The following is a 25,065-nucleotide window of genomic DNA, read 5'->3' as shown; positions in this document are numbered from 1 at the left end:
TTGCAATGCAGCCAGGCGCTGACAGGGCTCCATGCCACCAGCTGGAATGCAAATTCTCTGCATGCAGGATTAAGCTCTTCTCCTTCTCCTCTCCTCAGAGCACCCAGTTTAGCACTCAATAAGTAGGAGACCCGCAAGGCATTTTTCACGGACAGCATGAAGAAAAAATGGAACAGTTTTACTTCAATGATTTTTGTAATTTGGGTCAAATGCCCTTCTCCTTTTCATGACTAAAATGAATACCAGATCCTGGGAAAAGTAAGTCCTGCTTCGTTCTAAGTGGGAGATAAGTGTTTTTATGTACAAAGAAAAATGCTCCAAAGTTCAAACTCCACTCGGATGTCAGAACTTATTAAGCATAATAAGGTAAAGAGAAGTGCAGTGCAGCCTCCTTTGCAAATAAAGCCCATTCTCCTCTCTTCTGCCTTACCTTCTCTACTGAAGGATCTGACAGAATACAAGAGCTTTTTTACTTAGCAAATGAGTGGTATAGTTACCCAGCTCTTCTGCACTATTATGGAAAGTGCCACCTGGTAGAGATTTTTTTTAGCTCACTATAACAGTGGAAAAAATATATCTTTAGCCAGCCCCACAGCTCTTATGATTCACTTTTGTAAAAATCATATATCGTTGATAATCCTAGAATGAATGGCCGTTAATAAGTGATCTAATTCACTCTCTTTACAGGTGAATCAGGGTGGGAGGGTTGCAGTAATTTCTCAAGGGCAAACTAGACAGTAGCAGCATGGAGGGGACAACCGGTTTTGGGTCCAGGACTCTGTTCCTATAGCACAGCTGGGTTCAGGAATGCCAGGTAGGAAGCAAAAGAGAAGGGCAGGGTGGAGTGTAGGAGAAGGAAAAAAGAGACAGCAGCAGTGAGAGAAAGCAAGCTGGGGAGAGTGAGGGAGCGGGCAGGGGCGAGAGAGCTGGGAGCAGAATGAAGTCAGCCAGCACCCTGCACTCACCTTTAGGATGCTGTTATAGCATCCGAAATCACACGGCTGTTTTAACATTCATCAACACCAAGTAAAACCTGACCTCCATACCACAAGGAATCAGTTACACAGCTGGGGGTTAAAACACACAAAGCTCACCAAAGTACAAATGCTACTCCCTTACCAGCACACCCTGCCCATGACTGGGTCTGGAGCCCAGTCTGGGTAATCCACGGGGGTTTGGGTCTCTATTCATGTTGCCTTCCAGAGCCTGGGGAGAGATCTGATGTCCAGGCAGGGTCTTGATCTGGTCTAGGTCAGACCTAGAATCCCAGTCTGACACCTACCGTTGACAGTTTCCTATATGTTCAGTACTGTGGTAGGTGCTATGGTGGAGGGCAGAGGGGGTAGCAAAGACGATACTTTCTATTCCTTTCTGATACTTCAAGTTGGGGATCAGATATGCATATTAAGGAAGTCAAACAAAATGCAAGAGGGGGAATATTTACATGTCAATGAATCAGAGGCAGCAGACACTCTAGGGATTCAGTGTCACAAACAGCATCGACCAGAGAAGACCTGGGATGAGAAGAGCAATCATTGCTACCTAAGGGGAAAGTAACTAACTTCTATTCCTTCATTCCTTCATTCAGTATTCACTTAGCTTACACAGTGGGGCAAGATACCAAGGATGCGATAATGAAGAAGATATATTGCCTACCTTCAAGCCTGAGTCTAGCAAGGGATACAGACAGTCATATGCACAGAGTAATCAGTCATGCAGTCCTAGAAACAGCATTAGCAGGCGGGCATATTACAGAATGGCTGAGCTGTGGTGGAGTGATTTTACAACATGAAAATTTCCATCCGTAATCCCCTGAGCTGTCCTTCCTGATGCTTGATTTTGCATCCAAAAGGACCACCTAGACCAGGGAACCCAAGGGAGTAATGTGACCCCTGGAGTCATCCTTTGGCTAAAGTAAGAATCAGAGTCTGCTGCCTTGGAAGGCTGGGGGGTCTGTCATCACTCCTGTGTTTTCTCCCAGGTACCTGACCAAGGGGCACGTGTTCTGCTGCCTTGGAAGGTGGGGGGGTCTGTCATCACTCCTGTGTTTTCTCCCAGGTACCTGACCAAGGGGCACGTGTTCTGCTGCCTTGGAAGGTGGGGGGGTCTGTCATCACTCCTGTGTTTTCTCCCAGGTACCTGACCAAGGGGCACGTGTTCTTGCTACCAGCCCCTTGGTTCTCCTGCCTGCATGGAGGCTGCACACATATCAAACTATTAGGATGTTATCAGCTACTAAACTGTTTTCAACACAATTCTAGCATAGGATATAGCTGTGAACAATGCAGCCTAACCCACCAGCTCAGTCATTGTATGGGAGACTTGGGTCCATGATTAAAGGGCAGAAAGGTTTGCTTTTCCCCTGTGGGAGGCCCCCAGCCCCCCAGTACCTAGAACGAAGCTGCACACACTGACGGAGCTCGGGTTCTGGTTGACTGATTCCTCAGATGCAGCCAGGAGCACCTCCACTCCAGAGCTGGCGTAAAGACTGGGGCCCAGGGGCAAGTCCATTCTTCTGCGCAAGGGGGTCCATTTTTTTTGGTTTGTTTCCATTTAGACACACATCAGTGGCCACCAGGGTCCAAGAAGGGATGTGTGACTTTTTTTTAATGATCATACCCTCAGGCTCTGAACAAATAGCTTGCTAGAGCTGAAGATCACCCATCCAACCTCTAAATGAGATCAGTTCGTAATGCTAACAGCACAGTGGATGAACACAATCTAATTTTTAAAGTATTTTAAGATCTCATATATTTCTTTCCTCAAGGATTCATAGAAAAGAAAGTACACCCTGTGGTCTCAAGAAGGTAGCTTTCACACACCAAGCATTAGTAACAAGGCAACCACCTCATTATTCAATCAAGATCTGTGCTAAACTACCAAGGAGACCAGAACCAAGCAGGACGCGAGCTGCTCATGTGATGCTGACAGCGCCTGTACCACACTCACGCCTGGAGCAGACACAGCCACAGGCAGACAGATGGGGATCAACCTGCAGTGTCTGTAACACCTGTCAGGCGCCCCGCAGTCATCGCCCTGCTGACAGAGCATCACGCCATTAACGAAGAGGACCGGGAAAGCTAACTGCCTCTGTGGCGCCCTCCCCCGCGGCTCTCTTCCAGTCTCACTTCTCCCCAACCTGCTTTCCGCTGGAGCCTGCAGAACATCCATAAGGATGAAAGAGATGCCTTTCTTCTCTTATTTCAGCACCCGCCCCACCGGTCAGCTTGTCAAGGGGCCAATGACCCGGCGTCTCCCAGCCCCTGGAGGGTGCATAGCTTCCCCTCCTCTTTTGCTCATTTCGTGAAGCTGGGTTTAGGGTAGTTTGTGGGGTAAAGATTGGCTGGCGAGGCAGTCTTGTGTGTCACTGGACCTATGTTTCTTTTCGTTTTAACCTTTTATTTTATATTGGAGTATAGTTGATTAACAGTGTTGTGTTAGTTTCAGGTGTACAGCAAAGTGATTCAGTTATACATATACATATATCTATTCTTCAAATTCTTTTCCCATTTAGGTTATTACAGAGTATTGAGCAGAGTTCCCTGTGCTATACAGTATGTCCTTGTTGGTTATCCTTTTAAAATATAGCAGTGTGTACATGTCAATCACAGAACTCCCTAACTATCCCTCTCCCCACTCTTCCCCCCAGTAACCATAAGTTTGTTCTCTAAGTCTGTGAGTCTGTTTCTGCTTCGTAAATAAGTTCATTTGTATCATTTCTTTTTAGATTCCACATAGAAGCAATATCACACGATATTTCTCTTTCTCTGTCTGACTTACTTCACTCAATATGACAATCTCTAGGTCCATCCATGTTGCTGCAAATGGCATTATTTCATTCTTTTTAATGGCCGAGTAATATTCCATTGTATATATGTACCACATCTTCTTTATCCATTCATCTGTCGATGGACATTTAGGTTGTTTCCATGTCTTGGCTGTTGTAAGCAGCACTGCAATGAACATTGGGGTGCATGTATCCCTTTGGACCATGTTTTACTCCAGATATATGCCCAGGAGTGGGATTGCAGGATCATATGGTAGCTCTATTTTTAGTTTTTTAACGAACATGCACACCTATGTTCATAGCAGCACTATTCACAACAGCCAAGCCACAGAAACATCCTAAATGTCCATCAACAGATGAATGGATAAAGAAGATGTGGTATACATACAATGGAATATTACTCAGCCATAAAAAATGAAATAGTGGCTGTGTTTTTAAACATGGAGAGCTCACATACCATTCAGTGTGCTCCATCTGGAATATGATGCCCTGAGGTCACATATTCCTTGCCCGTCCCTCCAAGGAGCAGCACTGATGCTGCACTGGGGTCTGGGCACTGGCTTCCTTCTGCCCCAGGGGCCTCAGATCACCTGGCCCACTCCCACTCTTCTGTCTCTGCTCCACATGATTTCCTCAGAAGGCCCACCCTGTCCGTCCCCCCTCCGGAGCCCCACTTCTGCCCCTTTTACCTTACTTCATTTTCCTTTAGAGCACTGGTCCCCACCTGACATCTTATAAACATAGCTATTAATGCGGCATCTCTTCCCATAGGATGTAAGACTCGTGGGAACAGGGACTTGATCTGTTTTGTTCACTGCTCTATTCCCAGTGCCTAAAAGAGTGGCTGGTACATATTCTGGGCTTAATCAATGGTACTTGAATAAATGAATGGGTGCTGACCAGGATGAGGAGTAAAGCAAATGCACTAGCGGATTATTTTGTGCTGTGTTATCTTTGGTAACATTGTAAATCTTTTTTTTTTTTTTTTTTTTTAACTGCTGCTGCTTCTATTCTCCTCCTCCTCTCCAAGTCAAAGCAACAGTGTTTTCAAGCAGAATGGAATGAACGTGTTTCTCGGGTCTCTACCCCATCTCTGCTGCATGTCTGCCTTCTGGTGGGGAGCACAGACTGTGCCATCTGCCCTGTGGAGGCTGTTGACTGGGGCTCCCCTGATCCAAAGATGGTGAAATAGTAGCGGATCCTGTTCTCAGGTCTGTGGGTCAGTCTGCAGGTGGGACTTCGGGGCCACACAGCCAGGCCCCTCAGGAGAACGGGGAGCCAACATCAGTCCATCTCTGCCAGAATCCCAGTCTGTCTTGGCACACAGCTGCCACCATCTGCAATCTTGTCAGGACCTTCCCACACCAGCAAACAGCATCAATGTGGAGTCAGGGCACCATGTTTTCAGTGGACTCCTCCAGACCCGCTCTGTGACTCAGAACACCAAGGGCTGCTCTCACCTTCCTTGAACCTAGGATTCCATCCTCAGGCTCACACCTTTTGGAATCTGTTCACAGCAGGATGGCCTTTTTTCCCCCTAAAGCAGCCCAGCCAGGGTCTGCAGCTGGTGATGGATTTGGTCTGCAGCTGTGATCTCCTCCACTGGATCGGGGCCTGAGGCTGTTTATATTTAGAAATGCTGTTGAAACAGCAAAGCCCGTAATCCTGGCAGTTCTGCTCCCAGCATGCAGCAGGGAGGACAGTGTGACTGCATACTCCTGCTGCTGCGTGCCCTCTGTTCCCTGTCTCCCTCCAGGCTTTTCATTACCTCCACCCTCTTCCCAAAGAAGGGTCCCCGAGAAATGATGACACCAAGGGGTCCTCTGGTCGTCTTCATTATCACCGCCATACTTGCCTCTGACATTGGCAACGCTGTAATTAGCAGAGTTGTCACCATCGTTCTTGTCAATGCTGTTTTTGTCACCATCCTCACCAGCATCACCACTGCCACAACTGTCATAGTGTCATCAGCCGCCATCATTATGGCTATACCCATGATCCCACTCTAAGTCTTAACCTTCATCCCCAGCAATACCTCCTTTCTGGCAAGTTAAGAACTCATCCTGGGCATAAGCGATGGTGAATTAGCATCAGAGGGAGAAGGCTCTGCTCATTGCCTCTACTCTCCTTCCCCACTGGTCTTTCTGGTATTGGGATCTTTGCACCTCTGGGCTATCACGTCAATGCCAATAAACACCAAGATGCTCGGTGGCAGGCACAACTAAGCACATTTTAATTATGCTTCCTCAGCTAAGCTCATTTCCCTCCCTGGCATATCCCAGGGCCCAGCACATTCCATGTGCCCATTTCTTGGGTCACCATGCCCATCACTGTTGTCTAATGAGTGACACTGATATGGTTATCTTCCTCCTTGTGGGGACCGTCATGATGGCCTGGAACATGACAGGTAGTCAATAAATGCTTATTAACAGAATGGATTTTTTGGTTTTAGTGAAAAATATAGCGTCTGCCTCGTTAGTAAATACAGGCGTATTTGCCAAACTTGGCTTTTCCATTTCAAATGAAAGCGTATCATGGAATACGTTCTTTGTTCACCATAAATGTGAATGCTGTGACACTGGTAGGTTCTAAAAAGACACTAGAAAATGATGTTCAAGCTTGCATGGGATGTGAAAACACAGACAGAAAAAGCTTTGGAAAATGACAAGGATGTAATTTTTTATCCATAAAAATAAAATTGGGACCTCCCTGGTGGCGCAGTGGTTGAGAGTCCGCCTGCCGATGCAGGGGATGCGGGTTCGTGCCCCGGTCCGGGAAGATCCCACGTGCCGCGGAGCGGCTGGGCCTGTGAGCCATGGTCGCTGAGCCTGTGCATCCGGAGCCTGTGCTCCGCAACAGGAGTAGCCACAACAGCGAGAGGCCCGCGTACCGCAAAAAAAATAAAAAATAAAATCGAACCTGGAATTCCCAGGCTCACACTTTCGGGAAGCTGCTTACTGCAGGACCATTTGTTTCGTGTTGGATTTGTTACATCTCTACCCTTGTGCTTTCTCAGGAGAGGAGTGGTTAGAGGGACTCCACTGCCCAATAGGGACCATTTTGCCAAGCGATTGACAATCCCAACTATCACTGCAGGGCCGTCTGCGTTGCTTTGCATGTCTTCTTTTCAGAAGCCCATGATACCTGAGAGCTAAAAAGGCTGTGTTTTGCCCAGATGTGGGGGAGAGGGAGCTGAAGGAAACATGACCCTCCCCCGTCCTGTCTCCCTCCCCTCACCCTGCCACCCCCAAACCCATGGCCATGAAACCAGAAACCTCAGTTATATAAGAAGACACGATGACTAATTAGGACAAGATTTACATGCAGAAAGAAACCCCACCTATTTGTTCACTAATTTACTCAATTACTGTGATCATTAATTTGGATATTTAACAAGATGAATCAAGGATGACTAAGCTGTTAGGAGTCTGGACACTTGTTCTGCAAAGACAAAGGATGTAAGACAGCTGCCTTCACATGTCTGAAGGTCATCAAGTGACAATGAAGAAGAAATTGTATTCAGTGTTGCTCTGAAACTGGCCTATCTAATGGGAGCACCCGACTATCTGTGGCTAAATGAAGTTAATTATAGTCAATAAAATCATGAATAGAGCCCTCAGCCACACCAGCCACAGTTCACGTGCTCCACGGCCACGTGTGGGCAGTGGCTACCGTCTTGGACAGCACGGATACAGAGCATTTCCATCAATGGGGAAAGTCCCTCTGGCCATCGCTGTGTCAAAGGTGGGGCAAGTTTCAGCAGACAGGAAATTGTACAAAGTAGACTTAAACCAGTCTATAGAAGAACTTGGCAAAAATCACAACTGTCCAGTCTGGGGAGAGGGGGTCTACGAGGAAAGAACTAAGTCATGAGAGAGAAGGAAGTTCCCTTCCAGAGAAGTTATTCTGCTGGAAAGTGACCTGACCACAGCCCTTCAGTCTCAAAATCCTATGATTCTGTGAACCACAGATTCTGCTCAATCAGCACAAGAAGTTCACATTCATGTTGAGAAGAAGGTAAAGGAAGGGAGAGATGGAAGGCACCTGCTTAACAGGCATCAGTAGATGATCCTAATCCAAGTAGAGGAGATTCTGGGACTAATCAAAATTCTTCAGTGATATTGCAAAGAGGAACCAAAGCTGATACCTCCACCCCAGCCAACCCCCCGCAGTCAATGAACATAAAATAAAAATTAAACAAGAATAACCAATACACTCAGGAACAAGTGCAATCGGGTGGCAGCCAAAAGGAACGACCTGAGTAAACTGATACCTCCACCCCAGCCAACTCCCCGCAGTCAATGAACATAAAATAAAAATTAAACAAGAATAACCAATACACTCAGGAACAAGTGCAATCGGGTGGCAGCCAAAAGGAACGACCTGAGTAAACTGATGCATATGGGCAGAGGTTTCCGCCAGATCCAGCTTCCGTTTTCCCTTGATAAATGGCTTTGTGAGACAGACTAACAAGTCTAACAAGCCTCTTGCTTCTTAATGGAGAAAACCTTTGTCCACTAAGCTTCCAGGTAACTGAGCGTGTGTCAGGGTCCCCAGGACAATAAATGAGGGGTGATTACCAGCTGTAGACACAAAGAGAAAGTCCGTATGATTATTTTAAAGCATTACAATTTGATTTAATTTATAAAACCACTTTTTAGGAATACATACATTACTAATTCCATGAGGCCCATGGCTATTTTGTTTCAACAGAAATGCTAGCTCTTTTATTTAGCTCAAGGTTATTAAAAATTCCTGAGTCTAAGGTAGACATTTAAGCATAACCTGTTGGGATGAGGTCCTAGAATAAGTCACAAGCTAATAAAAAGGCAAGAAGAGTCTCAGTAATGAGAAACCTAGGGTAAGAATTACTGTCACTGTAATAGTGAGGAAAAAAGTTAATCTGAGGGCAGATTATTCTTCAGATAAATTCTGAAGGAAGACACACTAAAGTGACATCACCTGCCCCTCGGAGGAATCATGAAGGAACCTAGCTGAACCAGTCTCTGTCCTGTGATTAGGGATGAAAATATTCACAGGAACTCCACTGCCAGCAGCTTTTAGAGAAGAGCCATTTTTTAATTTTATTTTTTAAAAATTTTATGGCAGCATATTTGATTTACTATGTTGTATTAACTTCTGCTGTACAGCAAAATGATTCAGTTATACATATGTATATTCTTTTCCATATGCTTTTCCATTATGGTTTATCCCAGGATAGTGAATGTATTCCCCTGTGCTCTACAGTAGGACCGCTTTGTTGATCCATCCTGTATACGACAGTTCACATCAGCGAATCCCAAACTCCCAGTCCATCCCTCCCCCACCCCCCTCCCCCTTGGCAACCATAAGTCTGTTCGCTAGGTCTGTGAGCCTGTTTCTGTTTCATAGACATGTTTGTGTCATATTTTAGATTCCACATGTAAGTGATATCACATGGCATTTGTCTTTAGAGAAGAACCAATTTAACCAGTGAAAGATGCCTCGCTCCTTGGTGGGAGCCTTCTGGGGACACCAGTGAGCAGGGTCGGGTGAAGAGAAGCAGCACTTCCGAGCTCGATGAGGGCGCGTCTCTCCTCCAACGGCGTTTAACGATTGAAGCAGAAGCAGAGCTGATAGGGCTCTGGCTCTGGGCTTCCCTGGTCTGAGCTCTGCCTGCAGCTGCTCTGCGTTGCCATCTGGGGAGCAGATGGGACTGGGGAGAAAATTACTGACCGAAGCCTTGTCCCTAGTGCACACACATCACGCCAGCGAGAGCTGCCCGGGCCGGCAGCTGTGCACCTGCGATCCTGCTTCCTTGGATTCTGCTTCAGGCCTCTGGCCAGTTCCCAGCACGGGGTATCGAAGCAGATGGGCCTGTGGATGTGCAAGCGGCCACCTCTGTCAGCTGCTGAGACGGGGCACACAAAGCAGTGAAGTGGGAGAGAGAGTGATGGACGGAAAAGATGGCCCGGGGCAGGAAGATGGGTCCCCGCCCGACTTCACCACGCTGACCCCCGCCCGGCACGTGGGACCAGGCAGCTCCAGGCCTGCAGATGGCACGTTCCTCTTCTGTGAGGTGGGGAGCTGGTGGGACCGCCTTGGAAAGGTCCACATCAGCTCCATGACTCCATGACGCTGTTTTGGCCGAGGGGATGGGACTCTGGGGACACAGACATAAAAACCAGCCCCCTCCCCATGGCTGCGCATCACCTCCCGGCTGGGCTGTAGGCACAGGTATGCTCTTCTGCATGGAGGAGGTCAGTGATTAGTGCCAGGTCCCCGTGGAGGTGCATGGGGTGTGGGGGTCGGGAGGGAGATGTAGCACACTGGTCTCGGCAGGCGGTAACGAGAATCCAGACGGGCAGCAGCAGTGGAAATGGAGGGAGAGGAACAGGGGTCCAAGTCCGTGGGGCCAGTCATGCAATCCAGTTCTATTCAGGTATGACGCGGCCACACAATACCCTAGCCAGACAGGACGGTGTAAGCCGATGGCCTGTGACTTACAGGGAGAGGCCATCTGGACGCGGCAGAAGTGACGTCAGGATGGGACGTGGGCTCCCTTACCCTGCAGGGTCAGTTGTGATGCCCCGATGATAAACACAACAAGAATTACCACCCTGGTTGTCAGAGTCAAACCCTCAACCATCACGCTGCCTTTTGTGGTGGAATACAGGCCACGATTTAGCAAGGACTCATAGGACCGTTCGTTCCCCATCTTTCCCTTTCTTGCGCCTGTAGCACTGGTTCATTCATCCGTCCATTTATTCAACTAATACTTGCTGATCATTCATTGTCTGCCAGGTGCAAAGGGAACCAGGCCACTTTTCACGTCCGGGGGGCCTCGCAGCTCAGGGACAGGGAGACAGGTGTGTTTAACAGTTTACCGAGTTCCATGCAATGTCAGGGCATCTGCGGAAGCGTCCATAAAGAAGTTAAATTTCTGAATGGAAGAGGTCCCAGCTGGACAAGGTCGAGAAGCAGATCCAGAAGCAGGAAGGAGCACGTGCGGCCAATGGGGGTTCATTTACCTGCAAGTAAGAAAATCCCTGCGGGCAGTGGCTCAGACAACCAGGAGTTAACTTCTCTGGCTTAAGGAGTCCAGAGGACAGAGGTCGGAGCCATCCAGGGCCTGGGCTCTGCATCTGCTCTGACATCGTCCCATGGGCTTTGGTCCTGGCTTACCCTCAGGCCTGACATCTCAGCTTCCCTGAAGGCGGGGATGGTCGAGAGGGAGTCCGTCTCTCCTTCAAGAGAGCCGAGGTTTCTCAGGGGTCCTCCCACCAACATCTCCCTTGGTCTGTTAGGCCACATGGTGGCTGAGTCCCCGTCACTTCCCTGTCCTCCCACTCAGCGGCCACGTGGTTCTCTCTCCAAGATGGCAGCACAAAGGATCAACCCAAACACGTCGGTCTGGCCGCAACCCGCCTTGCTGCCAACGTCAGCTCCACAGACTCGCCCTCACGCGCTGGCTGCTCCAGGTGCACGGTGAGGATAAATCTTACTGCCCACGACCACCAGGCACATCCCACCCTGAGCATGTGCAGGTGGGGTTCTTCCATCTGGAATGCCTCTCCCCTTCTCGTTTCTTCACTTGACCACCAAAGTCGGACCGCTGCTCCAGCCCCCGTGCCCCCATCAGCTCCCCGTAGAACGCCCTGGAGTCACTGCTCAGAGACGTGGTCGTGACCCTCTCTGCTCAGCCTGGTCTTGGCCGCCCGTGGGTTCCTCTTCGCACTCTCACCGGACACTCCGCAGGCAGAGACCCCACCCCGTGCAGAGGGTACAGCCACTAAAGCCCTGCTGGATTTTCAACATCGAAGTTAAGGACACGGTCACCACATCTTCTACGGCTCAACTTGGTGTCACGAGCTTCACCAAAACAGCCAATGAGTTCTTCCAGCAAAAACAGCGCAGGTAATAATATTCCAAAGAAGCCTTAGATTTTCTCCATATTTGGACATCAAAAGGTACTCTCCTCTTTAAAGGTACTCTGGAAAGGTTACATGCTGTTTGTTGCCACTTATATGACATTCTAGAAAAGGTCAAACCATAGGGACAGAAAACAGGTCGCTAGTTGCCAGGGGCCGGGGTGGAGGAGGGCCTGAAGGTAAAGGGGCAGCATGAGGGGGTTTTCCAGGGGATGGAGCCGTTTAGGATCCTGATTTGCGGTGATGGTTACACAAGTCTACACAGGTTTTGAAACTCATAGAACTGTACACCCCCCCAAAAAAGCTATAAACATTAAACAATGAGAAAGAAAAACTTCAATTTTTCGTCATGCTACATATAAACTGAAATCTAGGGAGATACTTCAGATGGGTCGAGAAGCATCGTAACCAGAGTCCACCAAAGGCAGCAGTTCTGTGTGCATTCTGAGCTGAATAATTACAGAGATCAGCCACAAAGTGTTCTTAAATATTTATGACATTAAAAGCCTCCTCAGTACAAGAGGCTTTAAAAGATATTTCAGCAAAACACCTCTCGTACACGCACAGCTTAACAAAAGTGCATTTGTGTCAGGGGATTGGAATTGTGGGAGCTGACATTGTTCGCTGCCACGATGGGCTTCCTGGGCAATGCAGTCCACCCTCCCCTGTGCTCACAGCCCAGGAGGCTTGAGTGGTCACGAGCCACCACGTGGAGGTGGGGCTGGGGTCTTCCATTTGCGAACTGAAGACCAGTGGGGGATCCGTTATGGGACGGCCAGCGTGCAAGGCCACCTCTGAGGATCTTCGAGTAAAGTGCTGTGGACCCTGTGGTCTGCACAGGGGGCACTAGTGCCCTGTTGCACACTCTTTCTGCAGGAGGGATTTGCAGGAGCTCTGGGGTGACGGAGGTGGGGGTGGCAGTGTTCCTGGCAGAGAGAACTGCAGGGGTGAAGGCGAAGGCCAGAGGGAGGTCTGGTCACACAGGGGCTGAAACAGGTCTGCACGTCACAGATGGAGACGTGTCAAAGCCAAAAGGACCCCTTCCTGAAAGCGATACCGAGGATGCGGGCAGGAAGATGCGAGGGGAAACCAAGGGATGGAAACTAGGGACTGGGATAATCTGACTGGTGCATTGGAGGTCACCCTGAAGGCAGGTTGGAGAACATGTTAAATCTGTGGGCGCTGGGGAGGGAGGTCCAAGGCAAAGAGGCCCTTTGGGAGGTGAACATAGTTCTTAGGCAACAAATGAAGGTGGGCTTCCTGGGGCAGCAGCAGTGGGGGCAGATGCAAGTGGGCACATTCAAAGGCAAGGGCGCAGTGACGATGCCAGGTGGTGGAGGGGGAGCACACAGGCGCGAGGCCTATGCCCGGGGCCCTGGGACTAGGGGCTGGTGGTGCTTATCTCAACGCACTAACATGCGGGACACAGAAAGCGAGGCCAATGTGGGGTGTAGTTGATGAGTTCACTTTGCACATGAGGGGTCTGAGGTCTCTAGGGGCCCCCAGGGGACAGCAGAATATGCGACCTGGAGACCGGTGCGAGACCTGGACCAGAACGTGGTTGGGAGTCACTGTTGTATAGAAGAGCGCGTCTCAAACTCCAACGCACGCGCAAGTCTCGTCCAGATCTCCTTAAAGTGCAGGTTCTGATCCATTAAGGTTTTTTTGTTTGTTTTATTTATTTTATTATTATTATTCTTTTTTACCTTTTGGCCGTACCCTGCAGCATGTGGGATCTTAGTGCCCCGACCAGGGATTGAACCCACGCCCTCTGCATTGTAAGAGCGGAGTCTTAACTACTTTCCCAGGGAGGAGCCCCATTGCCAGATACTAAGTTTCTCAAGTTAGTAGTACTTCCTTATGGGCCCATCTCCAGTAGAGTCACATTGGATTAGGACTTCAACATATGGATTTTGAGGGAGCACAGCTTCCAAAGCTTTCCACCCCCAGTCCCCCAAAATTCATGTTCTTCTCACGTGCATTCATCCCATCCAAACAGCCCGGAAAGTCTTAACTCCTCCCAACCTCAGCTGTACGTCTCGGTCCAAAGTCTCACGTAAACATCATCTCAATCAGGTGTGGGTGAGACTCCACGTATGATTCACGCTGAGGCAGAATTCCTCTCCAGCTGTGAACTTGTGAAACCAGACAGGTTATATGTTTTCAAAATACAACAGTAGGACAGACATAGGCTAGACATTCCCATTCCAAATGAGAGAAATCAGAAAGAAGAAAGGGGTCACCGGCTCCACGAACGCCCAGAACCTAGCAAGGCAAGTTCCTTTCTATCTTAAGTTCCGAGAATAATCCTTCTCGGGTCTCTGCTCCTCCTCCTGGGCCTGGTGGGGTGGCAGCGGCACCCTCACGGCTCTCAGCAGGGGGGCACTGCCCCTGAGACCCTAGGCGGGGCATCCTGGCCCCCCAAACTGGAGAGGTGACTCCAGCCCTGAAGATCTCTGAATTGCCTCAGGGTCTCTCATCCCTTTTCTCGAAGGTTGGAGCACGTCTGCAGCCAGATAGCTCTGCGCTCCCTTCCTGTAGCATCTGAGAGGTCTGGCATTCCCTCTCATTCTGCCCCATTTTTTCTGTGCCCTTAGTCCTAGAGGGCAGTGTTTCTGCTGCTTTAACCCCGTCTCTGTTCCTGCGCACTGCTGAGTGGCTGATGACATTCGTGGTTCACACCCACGCCAACCTCTTTATCAGTGGCTCTTCAGGACCTCTGGAGCATGCGCTTCAGAACAAGCCTTCTCACTTTTCATAATGTGAACAGGTTGAGAACTTTCCAAATCTTTCAGTTCTGGTTGCTTTTTTCTCAACCATTCCCTCTTCAGCTCATCTTGCTCCTTTCATGTTTTACCAAGAGCACCAGGAGGATGCAGGCTGCACTGCCAACATCCTGCTTAGAAACCTCCTCAGCTGAGTTTCCAGTTTCATGGCTCACAAGCTCTATCTTCCGCAGAAGACTGGAACGCAGTGCAGCCAAAATCATTTGCCACTTTACAACAGGAGTTGCTTTTCTTCCTGTTTCCAATAGCATCTGAGACCTCATCAGAACGGCCTTTCAGTCCACACTTCTACCAACAGTGCCTTCTCTGCAATCCAGGCTTCTCCTGGCAGGCACCTCGGAACTCCTCTAGCCTCTGTGCATCACTGAGTTCCAAAGCTGTCTCCATACTGTTAGGGGCTGGCTACAGCAGCACCCATTTCATGGCACCCAAATCGGGCTGCTGGGACAAAATACCACAGACTGGGTGCATCAAACAACAGAAGTTCATTTTCTCAGTTTTGGAGGCTCGAAGGTCAGGGTGCCAGCAGATTCGATTTCTGGCGAGGGCCCTCCTCCTAGCTTGTAGGCGGCGTCCGTCTTGCTGTGCCCTCACGGGCCTTTCCTGGGTGTGTGTGTGTGTGTGTGCAAACTCTCTGGTGCCTTTTCTTATGAGAGCACCAATTCTATCAAATCAGGGGCCACCCTTGTGACCTCATTTAACCTTAATTACATCCTTATAGGCCCATCTCTAAATACAGTCACATTGGGGTTAGGACTTCGGTATATGAATATGTCAGGGATACAAACATTCAGTCCAAAACACAACCCTCCTCCAGCCTCCCCTGGCGGGTACTCTTGACAGAACCAGAGATTACTCACCAGTCCTTCCTGCGTTGACTTCCCTGGTCCCGAATCCCCAGAGGCTCCGTTGGTGCTTCTCCTGTGCCTGCCCGGTTAGAGTTCTCTCGTCTAAGCATTTTGTTCCAGGATATACGGAGTTTATCCTCCTTTTCCCCAGGGTGTCCCTAGGGTCATGTCGATAACTTGCTCTCCTTACTGTGTCTGCCTCTCTCTTCTCTCGCTGCTGTGCTTAGAGGGATACTTATGATTTGAAGCAGCTCTCATGCTCCTGCTTTCCTAACCCTTCCTAGGTTTTCACTCACGATCCTCTTTTCCCTCAGGGGTTCAGAGGGAATGTGCATTTAAATACATGTGGATGGACTGGCCCCAGGACCTCCTCTCATGCTGGACGCACGTGCTTCACCCCCTTGGGCTGCCTGGTGACCCTCAGCAGCGGCTGTGACTGGTACTTAAGTCACATCAACTTGCAAGGCAAGTTTGCCAACAGCATCCTCCTACCTGGCTTTTTAAGAATACCCGGAGGCTGTCAAAACTATCGGTTAATTCAGGACAGGGGCAATTAAGTAAAAATGACTGTTGTGACATTATATAGATCAAACTATTGGATGATTTCACTAACTCTTTCTTATTTTCTCATCCAAGGAATCATGTAATCAGAGCTAAGTAGCAACTAAATTCTACCCATGAACTTCAGTCCCTTCATCTTTCCTCATTCCAATGTTAAGGAAAGAAAAGGGATTTCCTTCTTTTGATGATTAATTATCTTTGGTAGCTTTTTGGAAGCCAAAAAAATTTCAGAACCTCTCAAAGCTGTGGTGCGTAGGTCAGGTAGAGAGCTGGATTATGGAGTGGTGAGACGAGCTCACTCTCCTTCCGCTTAAAAGGACTAACTTTCCAGTTTATAACTTCTTAATTATACAACAGATGGCGGTGCTGCTGGAAGAATAACACTGTACACTCCCCCCTCCTCTCTCAGCTTTAGTGGAAATTATTTACTACCCCTTCACACGCATATACACGCGAGCGCACACACATAACACACACATCCTGCAAACACCAACACTTCGTCTGTTAAGCTGGCGCCACCATCCAGTGGAGGCAAGTCCCCGAAAGGCCCAGGGTAGCACCCAATCTAGGAATGCTTCAAGCAACGCTCCGCTTCTGCTCATTAATTTCTACAGATTCAAAAGCTGTGGTTACTGGCTTGGCTGGAAGTCCCACCAGAGCAGGTGCCTCAGTAAAACCCGCCAAGTCTGGACAGGCGTGTGCGTTATCACACAACAGAGCTACACTGAAGACTTCCTCTCTTGCTTTCAGGCTTTTCGCTACAATAACACTCAGGAGTAAAGAAACCCAGTAAGATGGAAAAAGACTACAGAAAATTAAATCCTATTGTTTAATAAAATTCCAAATTCCCAAGGCACTTGCTGTATCGGGCACAGAGTGTATCACGGGGTTTTTCCAATTACACAGCTTACTTACTGTGGGAAACACGAAGAAAGAAGTGGGAACCCAATAAACTCTTGAAAATGACATTCAAGAAAGCCTACCTGTTACTATAAAAACAATAAGTTTAGCTGCCTAGAGAAAAAGCAAAAGCATGTCCTAACCTGCTTCTAGAAATGGGTTGTCTCATTTTACCCCTGAACTAAAATGGCGATGTGTGTGCTATTGGTAATACTCTGAATGGCATCTTCATAGCATTCCGTTAAATCATTTTCTTTGACGGCAGTTGGAGCTGAAAATCACAAATGGAATTGGTCCTAACTTACAACAGTGATTAATTCCTACAAGTTTTAAGTAACATAAAAATGCTCTAAACACCAAGGAGAGAGAATGAGCCCCGTAAGAGTCTCTGAGCCCTAATTGTTGTTTGGAAGGCCCAGCAGCTCGGGTCTGAGTCTCTGCCTATAATTGTTGTTAACGAGCTCACCCACAATAAGGGACTGCTAAACTGGAATGAAGAACAGATCTTTCCCAAGAATTTGAGTCACTCTTTTTCCCCTCACTACATTACAATGATGGCCATTCATAATAAAAGCAATTAAGTGTGCTCTCTTTCCAACCTCCCCCCCTCCGAAAACCCACTCTTCTTATTTCCATTTCTTCGTTTCTTTTAGTACTCATTACACAACTCCACTGGTTAATTGGGACTGCTCAGAGACCCTCCTCCGGCTGGTGGTCTTTGGGAACGACCAGTACAACGTCATCACTGCCACCCAGACGCTGCAGCAGCCACCTCCTCAGTGCCTTCTCTTCACGCATGCTCAGCATCCGCTGCCAGGACCATCCTGTGCTTCTCAAACCCTCCACCATGTCCTCTGAGACACCCGCCCTTTGACTAGTGGTCTCTTCCTGAGCGCTGTCCCTTCCGCCCCCGTGCCTTCGCTGACTCCAGGCTCTCGGCGGGTCACAGCGCCCTCTCTTCAATGGAGCATCTCTTTCATCTCACCCCCACCTTTCCATGTACCAAGGGCTGGAAGATGTAGGAGAAATGTCCTTCCCCCGCCCATCCCTAAATCCTCCCTCCTCTCCCAGGTCACACCCCCCAACTTCCAGTACGTGTGTCCTATACCGTTAGCACCGACCCCTCACCTGTCTTTCTTTCTTCCATTGACCTTGTCATCACGAGGCACGACCTGCAGCATCTCACACGCACTTTCTGATAACCACACTTGATCCTTCTGCTGCCTTTGCTCACCCTTCCTCCCCTCCAGGTTTCTGACCTGACCGAAGACCCTCCCCACTTTCTACCTACGGCCCCTCCTGGCTTTACTTCTCTCCATGAGCAGGTGAGTTTCCATGGTCCATCATGATAATCACTCCTTTGAAAACACCCTTAACTCCCAATTTCACTCACCTGACAAATTCCTGCCCCAGATGACACCAGGGGACTGAGGATTGGGCAGGTAAGTGCTCCTGGAGAAAAGCACGTACCTGGCAGTCTGCCTTCACGGCATCCTCATCGGTACAAACCCCACAAGCCTGCTAATCCCCCAGCTGTTAAAGGCGAGGACTTCTTCCAGCGGGCTGAGACGCCAGCTCGTCCTTTTTGGCTCTACAGACCCCCCACTCCTCTGTCATGGCACTTAAAGCATTACTGGGAAAAATAAAAGGATGCATCAAAAGAAACTCAATGATCCTGCCGCCACTTTGCCTGCAGACAAACAAGCTTCTTCCCCCACCGGGAAGTGTCCCTTTCCTGTGGTCAGAAGGCTCCAGAGAGGGTGGGAGGGGGCACAGTGAGTTCAAAGGTCCTGAGGTCAGGAGGGGCGTGGCATGGTGGAACCACAGAGGAGGCGACATGGCTGCGAAGAGCAGGCGGAGGCATGTGTGGGGTGCAGCCTGGGACCTCCGTGAATTGGAGCAGGCCACCAGTCTCCGGTGAGAGCCAGAGACCCACGTGATCCTATTTACGGATGTCTTAAGGTTATCTGGCCACACTGGGGAGACCGGCTGGAGAGGGGCCCGAGGAGAAGCACAGAGGTCAATTAAGGGGCTACTCTTTTTTTTGTGTGTGTGTGGTACGTGGGCCTGTGTGGTACGTGGGCCTCTCACTGTTGTGGCCTCTCCCGCTGCGGAGCATAGGCTCCGGACGCTCAGGCTCAGTGGCCATGGCTCACGGGCCCAGCCACTCCGTGGCATGTGGGATCCTCCCGAACCGGGGCACAAACCCGTGTCCCCGGCATCGGCAGGCGGACTCTCAACCACTGCACCACCAGGGAAGCCCAAGGGTTACTTCTTTGATTCACATTAAAAGTATCCATTTCTATAGATTTTTTTTACACAGCACACACTTTTCAATAGTTTAATCATTTTTATAGTTTAAAATATAGCTGAATCCACTCCAATTTTTTTACATTTTCCCTCAGTTGAGAAAACAAACTGATCACAGTTCTACGGCAAAGGCCAAGGGACGGTGCACAGGGAGAAAGGGTTAGTCAAGGTTCTTGTTTACAGCCAGCGTTCTGCATGGTAAAGACTCAGATTTAGCAAAATGTTCTTTCCTTAAATGGTTATCGGTGGCAATGGGATCCCAGGGCACAGTTTCCAGAGGAGCATTGGGAGAAAGGAGGAGGATGGTAGAGAATTCTACGATGGACAGAACATAGGGTCCTAGGTTAGATCAACGTATTCCAAATGAGCAGATAGGAGAATCTCTTCTAAAAGATTCTGAACAAATATAAAACTTTGTTTTCAAGTCTTGAGGAGCAGGAAGCTCATTACCAAACAAGGTAACTCATCCCACTGTTGGGATCCTCTCATCATTAAAAGATTCTCTGGTAAGATGACCCGAAATCTATCTTTTTATGCTTTTCTCACTCAGGTGTTGGTTTTGTCTCCCTGGAGCAACCCAGAACAAATGCATTACCCCATTCCTATGAAAGTCCTTCAAATATCTACTGGGATTTTTCTCTTATTCACGGGTGGATGTTACATTTTTGCTAGCTTCCATGGGTGGTGAAAGGAGCTGGAATACTCTGAGCCATGGACATCACGCTTAGAGGTATGTAGGGCTGGGTGTAGGATGTGCAGAGTCCCAGGCTAAAACTTGGTTTTTAGTAATTAAGTTAACTGACTTCCCTGATCAAACAGATAAAGCTGACCAGTTGTTCCAAAGGATTCAGATGGATAAAAAGAAAACTTTTACATAACGGACATTAAAAAAACTAGTAAATGGAAAATTTAAGATAGAGAATTAAAAAAAAGATCTACTTTTGGAGGAATAACTCTCCAACTGAAATTTTAATGGAGACTGAAATCTCCAAGAAATAATCCAGTTGTCAACAAGTAACTTTTAGAAGAAATTCTAAAATTTCTAGAATTAGAGTTGCATCTCTATGCAAACCCCAGCTTCCTCGCTGGCATGTAACTTAACAAACTGGGCTGTCTCATGCCAGGGGAAGAAGATTCTCTCAAACTCACCAAGGAGCTACTCAGCCCTGAATGATGACGCAGGTACCATTACGTCTCACAGAAGCTTCACCAAACTCTAATTAGAACCATCTCAAGAGAGCTAGAAAGGCAGTGGAATTCTACATTTTATTTGCCAGAGAATAAAGTTCCACTGATGCACATTTTGAAAGCTGCTAATATCTCTTACAAGCTGAACATGTTTCACTTACACAAATACACTTCACCTTCTTGCTCATTTAAAGAGCCAAAATGAATTCTAAAATATTAGTATGTTAACAAAAAAAGTCTGAGTTTTAGGCTGCCACTAAAGACCAGGGTGAGATTTTATACAAGATTCTGGTGAAATTTTATGGGAGACTCACATAGAAAGTGCTTAAAACAGGGGTTTATATAATGAAAGTGATAGTTCAAGTCTTCTCTAGAATACTGTGATGGCTAGGAGATCAGTAACAGCTGATTTTAATTTAGGGAGAACCTGGCATTCACTTTTTGTTCTTAGGATAGAATGTACGGCGTGACTGAGAAAAATGGCAAGGAAAATAATTGCACCAAAGGGTAAAATAAATCTATAAAAAGACAACTTCTCACCATCTCACCAAGAAAATCCTATGAACTAGGCCCTAAAAGTAGGGATTTTTTTTTTCTCTGCCAAAAATATTTTCATACCTTTCCTCTCTCCTAGGTGGCAGTGTGGCATAAAAAGAGACTAACCCAGAACTCACCAACTACTACAGGATTCAAAGATCACTAAGAATAGAGATTCAAGGAAAAATACTTAATAAGGTATTAGCCTAAAGAAACATTTTTTTTTTATAAATAGAAAAGAGTAGTACTCACTGGTTCCACGTTATATGAAAAAAGAGCGTACTCTCTATCTGGAGATATTTCGTATCTGACAGCTCTTAACGATTCCTAAAAGAAAAAACAAAGAATTTTAAAGTATTACGTATAACATAACTCAAAACCTTGTAGTGAAACTGTGCCTGTGGTGCCATTTTCAAAATTTGCTAATAAAATTAGTACGGAGCCAACTTGCTGAAGTCTATTAAAACTGGCTATAGCCTTCTTTTGTTAACCGAATAGTGTTGTTAATTAATGCTATTTTACATTTTATTTGTAGTTTTTTCAAATTTCAACAGAACATATTGTATCTGCTGAAACAAATCAGTAGAAATAAACATAAAAACAAATAACCTTCTCACACAAGACTCCCAATCTCTCTGTATCTTTAAACACACTTTCTTTCGCTCATTCTTATACTTAGCAGCTTATATTAAGCAGATCTGTTCCTAAAATAGAATCACATTCCACACATGATTTGGCAACGTGCCTCTTCACCTTCATGGATTCTGACCCACAAGTCAGTGTATAGAGGGCTATCACTTTTTCTTTCAAATTTCTTCAGGGCACACAGGGAATTTCACATAAATGAAATCATCGAAAATGCTGTGTTTCCCTTCAACTTGCCCGTCTTCTCTGATGCACTCCCACTGCTGTACAGACCCTCATACCCACTAGAAAAAGCCGTATATTGTCAACTTGGCGTGTATCACTCTACAAATGATCATAGGACCACACGCAAGCATTAGATGTATAGCCGCAGCTGAAAATGACGTCACCTTACACAACACTCACCTTAGTTTTCCCACGTAACAATAACTTAAGGTTTAGCCTGAATTAGGCTCTTTAAAGCTTGCATACTATTCTGTGGTGTGCCTATATCTTCATTCACTCAGTCCTTACTAAAGGGTAGCTACAGAGTTTCTTGTTATTCATGGCAGTTACATTCTAGAAAGTCTCCACAAATCCTGTTCCTAGGGGAATGCAGAGTTAGGTTCCTGTGAGCCTCTGGTCACAGTGTTTTTGTCAACCAGTCAGTACATAACCTTGTCTTAGGTGTGTTTCTGTTTGAAGACATCTTACTGAGTATATATTGCTTTCATCAACACAGAACTCATGGCTAACAACACTGTAGCCTGTGCCTGAATGAAGCTCTTTAACACGTCTTTTCTCTGTAAGAAAAACAACATCACAGCCTTCTTGAACTTACGAACACAAGATAGGCCTTCAGCGTTATTCTTGGGAGCCATTTTAAACAGCATCATCACCAATAAAAAGCACAAAAATGTGAAAAAACTTGGCACTACATAGACCACAAAAAGAACACTTGTGTATAGTATGAGGTTTGACACCTGAAGACAATGGACTTCAATATTCTGCCACCATGCACCTGTCCAAGAATGACTGCAGAAGCACCCTGAGTATTAACTTGGGGGTCACAAATAAACTTTAGCACAAGGTGAATCTGCAAATATGGAAGCCGTGAACGATGAGGGTCAACTGTGAGGTGTTTCCAGTCTGCTGTTATTACACACAATGTTGCAATAAGGGTCCTCATCCATATATCTTTACTGGTGTGTGTATGACTTAATTATTTTACAGGGTAGATTTGTAAGGGGAGAATTGATGATGTATAAGTTTTTTAAAACTTGAAATAGATATTGCCAAATTCCTTTTCAAAATTGTTCTTGAAATGAACATTCTCACTACAGATGTAGGAATGCACCCATTCTTCCCTTCCTTGGCAGCAAGAAGTCACTGTATTTTCTTCCATTTTGACCCTCTGATGGGTGTGAAGTGGTGCCTCACTGATAGCTTAGTTTATTTCACTGCTTACATTCGATCCCCACTGGAGATGTTTTAGGCAATGTGGATTTTATCTTCAGAGAACTGTCTATCCATATCTCCTTGAAAGTATTTCCTACACTGAGTTTTCTCCCATTCTCTCTTAAGCTTGCTCCTATCATGTTTTCACCCCATCTTGACCAAGACCACTCTTCTCAAGGTTACCAGAGGCTCAGTCACTAAATGTCATGCTAATTCCCCGGCTCTCACTGTACTTGGTGCTACTGACCACTGTCTCCTCCCAAAACCCATCTTCACTTGGCGGCCAGGGTACTCCTGGTTTCTCTCTTACTTCCCTTGCCGCTTGTTTTCATGCCCCTTTGCAGGTTCCCTTGGTTCCTCTGACCTCTGAATCCTGGAATATCCAACACTCATTATTTGGACCTCTTTACTCTTCCATAAGAAATCATCTCCCAGGTGATATCATCCAGCCTGGTAGCTAAAAATCCATGTACCTGCTGAGGATTCCGACAGTCAAGTCTCTGTCCAGATCTCCCAACCTGGTCTGGACTTGACCTCGACCTTCAGACTCGTCTATCTAACTGCCTCCCTGTCATCTCTCCACTTGGATATCAAATGGGCACCTCATGTCAACGTGCATAAAACCAAGCCCCTCACATCCTATCCCCTCCCCCTGCAGCTCCTGGCAGCTCCTTGCTCATCTCAGATGTAGCAACCCCATTCACTCAGCTGCTCTGGCTAAACTCTTAGCCATCTTTTCTCTTTCTCTCTGTCATACACACCTGAGATCCAGTTGATCAGAGAACACTGCTGGTTAACCACCAAAGGACACTGAGAACCCTTCCTTCCCTGCTGCCACCACACCAGTCTAAGGCATGGGCCTTATTTTCTTGAGCTATTGCAGTGACCTTCCAGCTGCATCTCCAGGTTCTGTCTTTGCCCCACTGCAGTCTGTGCTAGCCACAGGGGCCAGGGCCAGCTTTTAAATATGTAAATCATGATACTGCGCCTTGCTTGAAGCCCACCCACATGGCCTCCCATCACACTCACAGTATAAGTCAAAGTTTTGGCTGAGCAGTAGCCCTGCCTGGCCAGGGTCCCCATCAGCTCTCTCTCCCATCTCACCAGTGTCCACACCTTCTCAGAGCAAGCCAGGCACTGCTGTCTCAAGGATGCTGTGTTTGCTCTTCTCTCTGCCTGAAACTCTAGATTTTCACTTCTTTCATCTTTTTCCTCATAAGGCACCTTTTGTGTGAGGACTTCCATGTCCTTGAATAGCCATTATATCTACAAACTTTAACAGGCTGGCCTCTAATTTTTTATAACTCTCTTTCCTTATTTCCCTAGAATAATAATTATCTAAAATAAAATATATTTTACATTTATTTATTTCCTGTCTCTTTCATTAGAATGTAAGCTCCTTGAAAGGAGGGTTTTCTCCAAAAACAATGTTTAATTTCTCTTGGCCATGTTTTGTAGTTTACAGCACGCAGATCTTGTCCGTATTTTGTTAAAGTTATCCCTAAGTATTTATTATTATTGATATTTTATACATATATATAAATAAAATACACATGTATATCTTAATTTCAACATCCAGTTGTTTGTTGCTTACAGAAATATAACAGACTTTGGCACCCTGACCTTATGCTCCGCAACCTTGCTAAATTACATTAATTGTGGGTATTTTTTGGTAGATTCCTTAGAAGTTTCTACATAATCACTCTTCTCCCCTGTGGAGAGTTTTCTCCTTCCTTTCCTAACTGGATGCTTTTTGCTTCTTTTTATATCCAATTACTGCCAGTATGATGCCGTGTAGAAGTCATGAGAGTGGACACCTCACCTTTTCCCGATCTTATGAAGAAGGCATTCACTCTTCACTATTCAGTGTGATACTAGTGGTGCATTTTTTTTGTAGATGCCTTTAATCAGGTTGAAGATGTTCTTATCTATTTCCAGTTTCCTCAGAGTTTTTATAATAAATGTTGAATGTTATAATGAATGTTTCATTTTCTCAGTTGCTTTTTCTGCATTATTGAGAGATGATTAGGTTGTTTAGCTTTTTTAAATCTGTCAATATGGTAAAATACATTGTTTGATTTTTAAACGTTAAACCAAACTTGCATTCCTGGGATAAACTCTATTTGGCCATGTTGTGTCAGCCCTTTTATATACTG

The 25,065-nt window shown here is 46.8% G+C and overlaps 1 protein-coding gene across 2 annotated transcripts in view; it reads right to left on the bottom strand.

Moving 5' to 3' along the window:
• DPP6 (dipeptidyl peptidase like 6) overlaps nucleotides 1–25,065 on the bottom strand; it is a 778,185-nt gene that overhangs the window by 286,583 nt on the left and 466,537 nt on the right. For both annotated transcript variants that reach the window (XM_065883771.1, XM_065883772.1), the window contains exon 5: nucleotides 21,080–21,154. In XM_065883771.1, the coding sequence (XP_065739843.1) occupies nucleotides 21,080–21,154 (75 nt within the window). The remainder of the gene's footprint in view (nucleotides 1–21,079; nucleotides 21,155–25,065) is intronic.

Source organism: Phocoena phocoena, chromosome 9, assembly GCF_963924675.1.
Source record: "Phocoena phocoena chromosome 9, mPhoPho1.1, whole genome shotgun sequence".
NCBI classification, from domain to species: Eukaryota; Metazoa; Chordata; class Mammalia; order Artiodactyla; family Phocoenidae; genus Phocoena; species Phocoena phocoena.
The sequence above is the reverse complement of the archived record's forward strand: the minus strand, read 5'-3'. Positions and strand labels throughout refer to the sequence as shown.